The 13,829-nt window shown below is 41.0% G+C and overlaps 1 protein-coding gene and 1 long non-coding RNA gene across 4 annotated transcripts in view; one reads left to right on the top strand and one right to left on the bottom strand.

Moving 5' to 3' along the window:
* Positions 1-887: 887 nt before the first annotated feature.
* The window catches only part of tnr (tenascin R (restrictin, janusin)), a 36,010-nt gene continuing 23,068 nt past the window's right edge, over positions 888-13,829 (bottom strand). For all 3 annotated transcript variants that reach the window (XM_049746920.1, XM_049746921.1, XM_049746919.1), the window contains 7 exons: positions 9,852-9,982; positions 7,895-8,027; positions 7,564-7,715; positions 7,387-7,483; positions 4,771-4,932; positions 4,415-4,578; positions 888-3,425 (listed from right to left, as the gene is read on the bottom strand). In XM_049746920.1, coding sequence (XP_049602877.1) covers positions 3,306-3,425; positions 4,415-4,578; positions 4,771-4,932; positions 7,387-7,483; positions 7,564-7,715; positions 7,895-8,027; positions 9,852-9,982 — 959 coding nt within the window. In that variant the 3' untranslated portion in view covers positions 888-3,305. The remainder of the gene's footprint in view (positions 3,426-4,414; positions 4,579-4,770; positions 4,933-7,386; positions 7,484-7,563; positions 7,716-7,894; positions 8,028-9,851; positions 9,983-13,829) is intronic.
* On the top strand, positions 3,422-12,706 carry LOC125984774 (uncharacterized). The gene is made up of 2 exons (XR_007487072.2): positions 3,422-3,593; positions 8,494-12,706. It is a non-coding gene; the product is annotated as an uncharacterized lncRNA (long non-coding RNA).

Here is a 13,829-nt window from a genome sequence, read left to right on the forward strand (position 1 = left end):
CATCACAAGCCTGGCAGGCCCTGTTCCCTTGCCATCTTCTCAAAGACACTCACTGGCGGGCAGGCGATTCAGATTCAGTATGTTGCTTGGGATGAGCTTGGGCCCAGCCTGCACGCCAGGAAGCACAGACAGTTGACGCGCAAGCCTCGTTCTCCGCATGCATCTGTTAAATATTCAAAGAGCGCTGTGAAAAGATGCTTGCTGCAAAATGGGTTCCGTACAGAGGCCGAGAACTTACTTTGGCTTCACCACTCTGGCTGAGCGTTCATTTTCAAACGCACGCGAGCCGATTAGTCACCAGCTTGTTTCTGCTGACCTGACACTTGCATGCATAATTAGTGAAACATTTGAATACGCAATGATTAGAGAGTGAATGTCTCAAAGTGCTGAATACACACTTTGGAGGTTATTTGATAATAATGAAAGACCCAGTCGTTGTCATATGCAAGAAATTTCTCGAGCAGGAAGCTGAAAACAAACAAACAAGAAAAGCAAACGGCACATGAACCCATGCATCTGGATTTATTTTTTTTTTAAATGTGAATGTGAACTTTTGCACAACAATATTATCTCATTTGTTTATTTTTCCGCTACAAAATATTAAAAAAAAATCCTTTTTTTTTTTTTCCTTTTTATTTTTCTTAAGTGATGGCTACTGTATACTTGAAAGTAATATCTAATTTAATTTCTGTTTTATTTAGATCACAAAAACCGGGCATTTGACAATGGGTGTGTAGATTTTTTTTTTTTATACCACCCGGAGATGTTTTTAAGTGCTCCATTCACAAACAGATCGGTTTTGGTTATTTTGAGGTCAAACAAAATCTGCTAAAATTGTAGAAAAATAATTTACTTGCTTATTTTATCAGTAAAAACCAAACATGAAATTGACTATTTGAATATTTTATTAATATGTAGAAAATGTATTAAAAAAGGAACTATATAGTACATGTTTATGTCAAACTAGAAATAAATTCTGACAGAAATATTCAAGGGTATCCAACAACAAATCCCAAGTTTTCAGTATGAATCGCATCATCAGCGTTTTTTTTTTTTTAACAGGCAACAGTACATTTTGCCAAACTTTTATATTTACATGGCGACATTTTAAATCCAGTGTCAGGTACAGTGTCACACTTAGTACAAAAGTTCATCTGCAGAAGCAAAATGTGAACGCTGCTATGGAGATGAGAATTGTTTTTTTCGAACCACTTTTGCGGTGAACTGAAAGGAAATGAAACTGCTGTGGTTCTCTTGTCACTTAGAGAGAGAGCGAGAGAGAAGTGTTTTGTGTTTCATTGTATGAACTGCCTGACTGCCTTGTTTTAGCTGCTAGAAACATCCCCCCCAAAAAAATGTCTAATATTGATTTGTTGAATTGTCACTTTAATATCTGTTGAAATCAAACTGCTGTTTTGGACAGATTACACTTTCAACATCAGTCTAATGCAAAATAAAGTTAAATGGTGCTAATTATAAACAAACGGTCGGTGAACTAAGTCATATTAATGTGTGCTCTCATTTCAAATTAGAAATGTTACTATTAGCTTCAATGAGTAAAATAAAAAGTTGGATCAAAGATAGTCTTCACTTTTTCTACTAAAGTCTGACATGACATACATCCCTCCTATTTCCCCCCCAAACATTCAAGGTTCCCTTTGTTCCAAAAGACGCCCAGAGTCAAACTCCATCTAAGTGGTTAATGCAATAAGAACACACAAGGTGAGCTACTCTCGTGGCACACATACAGTAAGAGAAATATCACCAGCGACTATTACGACAAACCACTCGGCAAACGTGCCCTAATAAAAACAAGTGTGACTTCTGTTGCGGTGGTTGTTGACCGTAAGAGCGGAAATGTAGTGGGGTTTTTTTGCCATTAGTTTGCTTCGAAAAGAGGCGAGGTATCCTCACATCAACACCGCTAAATAAAACAAATAGGGTCTATCCGTGCTGGCAATGATGGTGGTATCAAAATTGGAGGATTTTTCAGTCCAAAAAAAAAAAGATGCGTTTGTGTTGCGGATTTAAAGGGAACATATTATGCAAAAGGGACTGTTTTTCTGGACAAAACTCGTTACAACCCATCAGATGTGAAATTAGCTACTACCACTCGGTCCTTTTGATGCACACAAACCGCACATGTTAATACAAAAGCTTTTCAAATTCAGATTAAAATGCCCCTTTTCAATATTTGATGTAAAGAATTTGTCCACTTTCTGACTGCCCAAACCTGTCTTTTTGTCAAACTCGCTTCATTCTTCTCTCATCTCTTACTTCTTTGGTATTCAAACCATCACTACAACACGATACAACACTCACGTACTTTGCTTGAAACTAAACTAAAAAGCCACAACTAGAGAAAAAATGAAGTCAATTCAATAAACACACAACAAAAGATCAACATACTGATCATGAACACAAATACTTTCTATTGTAGCGGATGAGTCAAACATGAATAAAGTAGGTGAGAATGAAACTGCACCGCTTTGCCAGTCGGAATGTCCAACTTAAATGTTCCGGCCTTCTTTTGCCTCTTTTACACAGAGATCGTTTGTTTCAAGAGCCAACATTTTATATACAATCCAGCAAGGCAGAACAACTCAAAGACTGGAGAGGATCCAATAAAAAAAAAAAAGAAAGAAAAGATTATTCTTTTCTTACAAGTTGATCACGTCCTGGTTTGGAAAGGTGGGTGGAATAATGCTGGCACATTTTGATGCCAAGTTGTTCAACCTGGAAATCTGTGTAAAAGAGGCTTTTGTTGTCCTGTTTAATATCGAAAAGGCATCAAATCAAATACGGATGGATCTCTGCCACAATATCAGTTATAAAAATATATTTATATATCTTACAGTAACGGCCTTTCTTGTTGTTATATCATATTGTTGTTAAAAGTGTTATTGTTACTGCTTTTGTTGGCTTTTGTTTTTTTACAGAAAATTTGTCATTCAAAGACTTGAATAAATTACATAGTGTCTTTATCTCCTGGGAGGAAGGACAGCTCTACGTGGATGCCAGGCGGAGACGAACCAAGGTCAGACCATATTTGTCTCTGATGCTATTATCAGATTGACAACCATTTGTCGCTTTCATTTCACACACAAAAATCCACGTATCATTCATTCTTTCCATATTCAATTGCAAATACATGGATTGCCAATCCAAAATGAAGAGAACGAACGGTACACAGATTTTGGTCAATGAAATGTTCCCTTTGTCCAAACTCAAGCCGTCCGTGCGTCCGTCCGTCTCTGCCTGGCGTTTGGGGCAGCCCCCGCCCCATACGGCGCTTGGATGGGCATCTATACTGGAGCCGAGCGCCTCCTCTTGCTGCTGATGCTGCGGAAGTTGAACGGCCTCATCTTCATCTCCACAAAGGGAATGGAGAACTCGTGGCCCTTCCAGTGGTACCAGTTGATTCCCTGCAAGAGCAAGCAAAAGTGACTTTCGAAAGAAGATTCTTGCACTATATTCCATTTGTGGAATAACAATGAAACAGCGACATCTCAGGAGGCGGCCATCTTGCTTTGTACTGCCACTTGTCGACCTACAATGACATCGCAGCGCCCCATCCTTCAAACATGACGCAGGTGAGCCGTGACAGATGTTAGTATACAATGAAATTTTCTTTCGTGTGCTTCTAAAAAAATGGCAGGAAAGCCAACAAGCAGGCTGTAACGCGACTTTGCCACTTGGCATGCTGCGGCCTCCGAGACATCAGTAGCTTGTCAGGAAGAGCCGTTCAGCCGCTGTGATAAACTGTGGCCTTTTTCCCCTCCACATAATCCACCTGGATGAATTCAATAATTTCCAAGAATGCGCTGCCCCAGGGGGACCCTCGGCAGACAGTTTGGATCGATAAATATCACGTGTCATAATGGGCGGACAACTGCTGGGGCACTTACGATCCTTGGGAAGCGTGACCTTTCATTAGAGCTCCAACAGTAGGCCAATCAGCGTAGCCGCTGTGGCCATTCACTTACCTAATTAGCCCCCGAGGGAGACATTAGGAGTGCATTTGCACTTTACAAAACATGTGCGTTGTGAGGGTGGGTAACTTGCTCAAGGGCACTTGGGTTGAGATGTCTAGTCCAGAATGATGGAATCATTCCACCTCATTTGGGCGGCAAGCTTGATGAAAATGACCATTAACCTTCCAAGTGACATGTCCACATTTTCTCTCGCTTTCATCAAAAGGAAAGGATGGGATAACGTGAGGTCATTAACCCTAATGGTCGTGTATTTTAGGGATTTTCTACGCAATGAAATGAATGGTCTTACATGACATTGTATCACGGAAAACCCAATCGGCTTCTTCAAGGTTGATAACGAGGCTCATGGTTTCAATTCAAAGCCTTTCCCGAATGATTTTGTCGGAGCGGACAACATGGCGCTCCTCCGCCGGACTGACCTGACTGTGTCTGGACTCGCCGTACTTTCCGTTGAGGTTGGCTCGATGGCAGTTCTTATACCACCAGGCTCCTTTGTAGGACAAGGCACAGTTAGTGACAGCGATGTCGTTGTCTCTGTCTTTCGTGGAGAAGGGCCGTCCCTGGTGGTAGGTCAAGGAGTCACCTAAGATCCAGAGAGCCAGAGACATGTTAGTTGCCATGGCGACAGGCAACAACAACCTGATAGTAAACAAGGCGCTAGGCTGGCAGGATTACAATCATAAGAATGCCGTGTTGATTTTAGGGAGAAGGAAGGATGGAAGGAAGGAAAAGCTACACTCCCCCGTGTCCTGTAAATATCCCAGCAAGCACTTACCAGCGGTGCCATTGTACTCTCCTATCCTGAGCTTGTAGAGGTTCCTGGCATCTCCGAGGGAGAATTTATCATAATTGGCAAAGACCGACTCCTGCCCATCCTTCATGTCGATCCTCAGCTCGTAGCGGCCCTGAGCTGACACCCGCTGGATGTTGTCCAAACCTGCGGCACAAAAACGTAACGTTGTAAATTTCAAGTACGTTGAACTCACGTTGACTGCGAGGAGGGGGTTAAAAAATCCTAGGGAGACCATCAAAAAAGGGAATTCATACACATTTACCCTTGAATGTGAGAGCCACCTTGACATTGCTCGACGTTTGGAAAAACTGCCATGTCACAGCTCTCTGTTGAAAACCCGTTGTATGTGTTTCTGAGTGATTTACACTGGCAAGGAAACAAATCCTAGACATTGTTGAGTTTGCTATCTCCAGATTTGCTGTGGCGATAAGGCACCGTGTTGACCTGAGAGATCAAAATGCCTCTGCTATTCAATTCCAGAAAGTGCTCCCCCCCACCCGCCCGCATCGCCAAGCAGCCTCTTTTCTCAGATATAATCTTACACCAGAAGCCTCGGGTGATAAGGACGTACAATTCCGCTGTAAAACGTCAGTGGGAAGCAAATCTAATCTACGGAACAAGTTCAAGGGACTTTAGGTGACAGAGAGATGGCGTGGTGGAGAAAAAAAAAGAAGCAGTTGTGGTAACAAAGCCGAATAGAACGTTCAGTCGTTTTTAATTTGCATGGCATAAAATCACCACATTATTAGACTATAAACATTTCTTCCATGAATAGTTTCTCGGCATGACTCTCTGCAGTATTCCAAAAGCGCGTCATCGTTTAAAAATGCATTTCCGACGCGGATGAGTTCTCTTCTTAGAACATTAGCAGTAAAATTACCTTGTCGTTTTTTATGATCATCATTGCGCACAAGCGGCTGTAGAATGTAAAGGGAAAAAATGGAGACACGATGTAATTATAATAAGTGTGGTTTCCGTTATTATATGGTGGCCATGACACAAAGGAAGAGGGATGGTGCCCGGGTTAGCTTTATTGGTGGCCATTTGCAAAATACAATACATAACAATGAAGCTTAAGTTGCACATTCTTTTCTTTGAGCCAGTTAAGTGTTTCCTTTGGTGACTATATTATTCAATATCTCACTGTTTTGCATATGAAGGAGGTGATTCGTGTAGTTCAAGTGACCCTTCACAGCAATCTTTGCAAAGAATAAGAAGGTACATTGCAGTTGTGTCTCGTCTGAAAATGACAGGCCAAACTTAGGTTATTGTGAAGTAAGCAGTAAACAGCACAACAGTGACGCTACTTTTGTTAGCATTAAGCGAGCAGACGTTTGCATAAGGCAAAGCGAGGTGGTCCTTTTGAATACACGTGTAGTGTGTCCACACATAATCCAATGAACGGACTAATTTCATTATTTACATTTCATTTCATTATCTCAGTAATGGAAGTAGCATACGACAGAGTGCTACTTTCCTGGAGGCTGAACCAGATTAATGGCGTGGGCTGGGAGGGTTGCTTACAATGGCGCAAAGAGCCGCTCTACATCCTGAGGTGACATCAGGGTGCTTTTAAGAGAAAAAAAGGGCTAGGAGGCTGAAAACAGGGAAAGTATGTTTTAGATTGGACAGCAAAGCAAGCTCCAAATGGTCTTCAGTGCACCAAAAGGAACAGGCAGGCTTTTAGGCTATATACGCACTTAACGTCCAAATACACAACAGCCAAAATGTTGGCAGATGGGCAAGAAATGTTCTCTTCCATTGGCTAATAAGAAGACAGCTTCACTTGGATTTGCTTCCCGTGCATCATGTTTTACATAACATCAGCACAGCACAGCACCCACCGCCTTGGCGGCCGGGTAATAGCTCCACTTTGCTGGCTAACCTGCAAATAAATGATTGATTTATACCAGCCTACAGTTATATTGCACATTCATTTCCTTTTCAGTTCGAATGTTAAGACCTTCTTTTTAAAAAAAAGCCTGGAGTGCTGAATAAAAGAATTTCAGATTGCTCAAAATTGAGGGGTTGATGTGAAACTGACACGACTGTGTACTTGTCACTAATCCCGTTTAACTGGCCATTGAAAGTGACAAGTGAGAATTGTAATGGAGTGATAACACACCGTAACGCTACATGTGGTTGCATTTCCTTTCTCTAATCAAGTAGCTAAAAACCAACATGTTTTCTTCCTCTGAAGTTCTTAATGAAATATTCATGTAATAATCTCCTTTAATCATCTGCGGCAAACAACAAAATGTAGCATTCCGAGAAAGCTAACTCATTTGCACATTTAGTCGTGAAGACGATTATTGTTTCATAATGAGTCGGGGGGCTGGGGGCATCAAAACAGTGAGGACGTTTTGTTCATTTGTCTTTTCAGGATGTGGGGGGGGGGGATTTCAAATAAAGTGAACCGGGTTCTGCCTTTGTGTAACATATTGGCAACATGTTTACACTTTTCGAATGAGATAAATTTTTGCTGAAATAAAAATCTTCTCACTTGGGCCTAATATACTACTGTATTCACATATTGGTCATGATGGTGGTTCTAGGAAAGTTGACGAGTTATTGTATCCACCATTCAAAGTGTCTTACCTAACCAGAATTCATCCTCAAGGTTTCCAAAGCCAACACGATAGTCACTCCACTTCCTGGAAAAATCAGTCAGGCCGTTCTGACGTCGTTGAAACACCTAATAAAAATTGAAAACATCCATCAGCAGAGAATATGTCATGTTCAGTGACAGCAAATGTGTTGTGGAAGTCATCATACAATCCAGCCTCCTTCGTCCGTGCTCATGTCACAGTACACCTGCACGCCCTGGCTGGGGTCCCTGTTGATGTAAATGGTGTAGACGCCGCTCAGCGTCTCGCCGTTCAGCAGGTGCTGGGCGCAATTCTGAGGCGTGGCAAACAGCCGACTCCCTGCCGAGGAGCAGAGGAAGAGGCGCAATGACATACTGGAGAGGATTCGTTGCATGGCACCTGGAAATAAGCTTTGAAGAAAAAAGACCACCTAAAGCGGCACTTAAGATGCTTTGTACTCAAACTGGGTCAAATGGAATGTCACAGAAGATATCCATGATTTGGAATCTCGAGTGCACCTGTCGTAAAGGTGGTGGAGACCACAGCACTGGTGTCGAGACCCCTCGCTGCCTGCAGCTTGACGGTGAACTCGGTGGTCTCGGGTAGACCCTCCAGGCGAATCCACGTGTCCTCTGCGTCGAGAATCAATTCCTAGTGTATAAAACCACGTGCACAATTTTTTACACTGCAAATCTTACAATCTCCATGACTCAGTGCTAAAAAATGGAAAAGTGCCTTCCAGTTATTTCTTGTCAATAGCACAACTGTAAAATTTGTGCCAAGCGAACGGCAAGGAACAAAAGCACGCTCTTGTAGCTTAACAGCCTTAGGGTGTTGTTAACAACTCTGACCAATTCCAATCATTACAAAATAACAAATATATATTATCATCACAAATAAATGCATAGTCAATCGAGCCTTTGTCTCAGCTCTCAAATGTCCACTGAATGCATAAAATCATCAACTAACTAAGTGGTAGAAATAGGTCTCGGAAGAATAAGCTCAAAGATCCAATTGTGCTCGGGTCCATATTAAATATGAAGAATCACAAATCAAACATTTAACAGATTTTGAAACATAATAAATATCACACAATGTGTCCGTGTGAATTATGCAGGGGAGCAGCTGGTGAATGGCGTCTCTCCCTTCCATCTATCTCCAAGGGCACCCACCACTGGCTGCTTTTTAGGGTCAAGACAAGACGTTTACTGCAGGCAAAAACCAGGATGATCTACAGCTTCACACGCACCGTGCTGTGTTTTACTCCGCACTCCATCAAATGTGTGCGGCGTGACCTTACGAACCATCGCTGACGCAATATCTTTGTGGGACAGCGCATAAAAGCTCTTTGTATATGTTAATCAGATAAGATACTGTGTTTAATTCGAATCATTTAAAAGGCGAAGAAGCTACGCTATCAGAGAATTTGTCGCCAAAACACATTTCAAATCTGTGGAAATTGAAATGGAGTTGAACAGAGTAGAAGGGAACGACGATGTTGCTGCTGTTGCGCGATGGGCAAAATTTTCTCGCCTCACTATTAGCTTTCCTGCAGGTGTGAAGTGGCATTAACTATTGATGAAATGTGGTCAACATTTCAAAAAAATCTCAGACATGCCAACAGGAGGCGCGACTCACTAAATTAGAGACATTACTCCGGTTTCAGTTTTGTTGCCTTGGCTGAGTCATGAGAAGCTTGATTTTTGGGAAAGCAGGAGAGGATTGTTTCAGATTGTGGGGAAAATGCTTACTATGTCTTCTTTCCGGTATGCAGCGGCGTGCTCACCGCATTGAAACTGTCCCCGAGGAGCCGTGTAATAACTCAGAGTATTTTTGAGCCCAGGCAAAGACTCCCTCGGGATGATAGCTAACCTTTTATACCGGCAAATGCTGTTTCATTTATTCATAATGTATATGTTTTTTTTTGAAGAGCCAATAGCTAGCAAAATGTCTTGAAATATCTCTTGGATGACAGCAAATGCTCCAACATTAAACTTAAAAAAAATTACAGTTTTATTTAAACATTTATAAATCCAAAATAATCCAAATATAATGTTATTGTCCTAAAAAAAACATGTACTTTTCTTTGAGGCATTTTTATATCCAGTATTATAACAATTTTAAACGTTTGAGAGTAAAAAATAAACAATTGCTTTAAAGAAAGGAAAAACATTCAGGACCGATTTTTTTATAATAAGCAATTAATCCAATTTAATTCATTTAGATTAGGACAACCAAAAATCATGGGTTTGCTTCTCCTTAATACATTTTCTTGAAGGCAAAACTTTCATCTTACACCAGTTGAATATTGCTTGCGAAGGATTATTTCATTTGTACTTTTATTCAATGTTTTTTTTTTCTTTCAGTGTATGACATGATAATCTAATCATCATCATTATAATGTTACCATGTGAATTGGTCGGATTAAGACGTCAACTATTTGTGCAACGTAGCCGCAGTGTGATCAATGCTTACTTTACGGTTGCCGTCAGCTGACTTGTAGGTGAGCATGTAGTTGTCGATTTCAGAGCTGGGCGGCTGCCAGGAGATGAGAGCGCTGCGGTGATTCACTTCGCTGGCTGTCAGGTTCAGAGGTGCATCCATCGCTGTGTAAAAAACACCAAAAAGACAAGCAGCGCTTTCACTTCAAGATGCCTGGCTCGGAGTATAGTCTTGGGGAAAAAAAAATCCTCATCTCTTTGAGAGTTTTAGGACTAACCTACACATGTAATGATGCTGCTCTTCAAGGCAAAAGACAATCAATGTACAAACTAATATGGATTTCCAGAACTCAAGGTTAGTTGTCCATTTGATCCACGCCTTGTTAATAAGAAAACGTGTGTGGGTCGTTCACGATGAGGCCAGCTGCACCAGACGATACTATCGGCGCCAATAAAACGCTGGAAGGGAAGGGAAGCAGCTGCAGCCGGCAAATGTCGCCTCAGGGCTGTAAATTAACGCCCAGGAAATGAGACACAGCGGGCAGCGTTACACCGACCCCCCATCCCCATCATTGTGTCATTGACCGATAATTGCTTAGAAAAGACTTGTAGAACATAGGTGTCAAACTCAAGGACCAGGGGCCAGATACGGCTCACCGCATCATTTGATGTGGCTCGTGAAGACAAATTGTGCATCACTGTCACGTGTCAATATTAAAATGGAATACTGTCCTCATTCCACAAAATTTGCTAGCAATTTTTATTACCGCTTATCTTTTTGAAATATTGGAACAGTTTCTACTCGTCTCTTATTCCAAAAGTTGTCATTCATCAGTTTATTGTGTACTGTATACCATATATGGCGTTGTCGGTCATAATGACCCTCCGGAGCAAACTATGATGACAATGCGGCCCGCGACAGAAATGAGTTTGACACCCCTGATCTAGAAGAAAGAAATTCAGGTCGCTCGGGCAGGCTTTTTAGGGGATGGTTCTTTGTAGAAAAGCAGCACTGGCCCATCTCCAGCTTAGCACAAGCTGCTTCTGTTAAATATACATTAGGCCTTTTCAACGTCTGAAAATCAAAGTCAAAGTCAGCTTTATTGTCAATTTCTCCACATGCCAAAGACACACAAAGAAACCGAAATTTCGTTCCCCCCTATCCCACGGTGACAAGACATGGCCCACAACAGACAAACAAGTAACAATAACAATAAATGTCAAGGTTGAGGCCGCATCAAGCAAATTTTGCCTGTGTGACAAAGTGGTCGTTCAGGGCCTCAGCATTTTTGCTTGTTTCATCTAATAGGACACCCACCGTCTTTGCTTTTACTTGGACTATTTGGAATTCAATCAAAGCTATTCTGCTTAGCTTAAGCATTCACGGCTCAACTTGCTGAGGAGTCGGACAAGTGTCGACAACCAGCACCAACCAAAGGGGAGATATGGATGGAAATGTGACTTTTGGAAAAAACCTGTTGGGTCTCTGGAGTGTGTAAAGAGTTTGCAGACGATTAAAATGAAAGAATAAGAGGTTTGTTTGGAAGGTAAGTTTATTTTCCCACATAAACAAAGCCATATAAGTCTCCCAAGCAATTTCCTGGCCTATTAAAGCACCCCGCAGGAATACAGAGAGTGGAGCAGCAAGACCACATTCCACATGAGCTCCAAGTACATGACAAAAAGAAAAGCGGTGCTCGTCACGCCCACCCAAGTTTTAGCGCACATTACATCACACCGCCCGCCTCCCCGGCCGTGTATTCAGATTCACCCCACCCCGCACTGCTTTCCATAAGTTTGAGCCACCTCGTCTCATTTTCATCATCTTACATCACCTGTGTTTTGGGCTTCAGATGGTGCAGGCTCATTTTCATGGGTGACATAAAGTTGACTTTCTAAAATATTGCTTTATGGGACCAGGATCCATATTTCACACGATTAAATTAAAACAAAAAAATGATTTTGAAAACATTCTTCTTCTGTATGAACAGCAACAGGGTTCAAACCTTTCCAAGTTCTGCCTGTCACTAATAATGAATAAACATACATACATTATTTGTAGTCATTAATTTTGGAACTATTGTGATTAGGTGAAATTGGATCATTTCTGACATCAGTTGGAAAATGCCATTTATTTCGATGCTAACAAACTTAGACGGCAGGTGAATCAATAGCATCAATAGTGTTTAAGCAACGGATATTTGATGATAAACAAATCATTTCACAATGCACAGAGTCATCTTTTCTTTATCCTCTGCAAAGAACAACGAGTATTACTGCAGTTTCCACTTGAAGAATTGGTGAAAGTCTTCTATGCGTGTATCTTATATGATTTATAAGAGAGCGGTGCGGATTCAGTGGTGGAGTTGAAAGTTGAAGGCAAAGTCCTCAGTCATGTGCAAATGTTCTCCACATTGCCACCATCTTTGATCCCCTTTTTGCCTTTCCCACATCACCCTGAGCTTTGCCTCACCATTGCACTCCTTATCTTTTCCATTTGCTTCCTCTTCTGAGTCTTATCTGAAGTTCTCATTCTGACTGCATGTGCTATAGAATGAACCGGGTTTATCTTGATGAAGCTTAGAACTGAGATGATAGGCGAGAATGGAGAAGTGAGTCGCCAATTTTTTTTTCTTTTCAATTAGAATACACTGACCATGAGGCATTACTTTTAGATCTTTTTTTTTTTTTTTTTTTTAAACCGAGCATTGAAGCAGGTGAGCAGATGTTCTGCTGGTCTGGCCCGGAATAGGATTGAGAAGAGCATTAACAGATAGTATAAACAATGCTTGATGGAATAAACAGACACAGAGGCAGCAGATGGGATCATTTGTTCAAGCTTTCAAAAGGGATTTTTACCTCACGGGATGAGAGCACGCTTCATGTTTATTTTTCCCACCCCCCAGTTTTATGGCCATAAAATATGAATTCCACTGAATAATGAGCAAGTCAGTAGATGAATTATCTGAAGGAAATTCCAAACGTCTGTTTAATAATCAAAGAGAACACAACACAGTGAGATGTTTAAATTTGATTTGTTTGCCTTAACTGTGTATTTTTGTATTTTCATCGGGTTGGGCTAAAGTGGTAAGACAAAGTCTGAAGCTAATGAAGCCATTTAAATGACGAGTGCGACTCATATGCAATGTGAAATAAATAGCATTATTACAGTGTCATCAAAAAAAAGAGTGTGATATTGTCATTTTCGGGCATATAAACTGTTGCAGCTGTTATTTGAAATTCATATTGTTTCTATCATAAAAATAAAAAAGCAATACACTCTGAGCAGTTGTCATTTAATTCGATGTGAATTTGGAAGAAATAATATTGTAATGTTTATGCGCCCCAAATGCTATGGCAGATCAGTTCCATTTAAAGAGGACATTTTATGGAGAATTGACTTTTTAATAGCTTGTATACATATAGCTTGCTCTCAGGAGTGCCTTTCCCAACCATTAAGTGTGAAATTTAACAACCAAATAAATCTTTTGTGATCTGTCTATTTTGGAAAATGTCTAAGAGAAAGGGGGGCTGTCATAGTAGTGCAGCCTATAAAATCATAGCATTACAAAAAAGATGGATGAATGGAAGTTATTGTTGTTGTTTAAATCCAATTTACTTGCCTGATGTCAAAGCTCCCACTGTGGATGGCAACAACTCTACGAGACTGATTAGGATGCCTTAAGTGAGGCTCTCCCTAGTGGTTTATGTCAACATCAAGACAGCTGCTTTTCATGTCCTCTTGAATACAGCACAGCGAATAGACATTTCCCTCGTTACTGTCAGAGGCACCGAGGAGCATAGAGTTAACGCTCAGCTTTCTGTTTTTTTTTTTATTCTATTTTTTTAGTCCGGCAGGACTTGCTCTTTGAAAAACTTTTGACATTTGCTTATTAGTGTTACAAGGGCTCTCTCTACGTTGTGTTTCCCAGCTTCATTTATGTTTTCAGGTTTGTGCAACAATGCTCTGCTTCAGGGAAAAGGTGGTGTTCCTCTGGGAATCACACTTCCT

Source organism: Syngnathus scovelli, chromosome 17 (genome assembly GCF_024217435.2).
Source record: "Syngnathus scovelli strain Florida chromosome 17, RoL_Ssco_1.2, whole genome shotgun sequence".
NCBI lineage: Eukaryota > Metazoa > Chordata > Actinopteri > Syngnathiformes > Syngnathidae > Syngnathus > Syngnathus scovelli.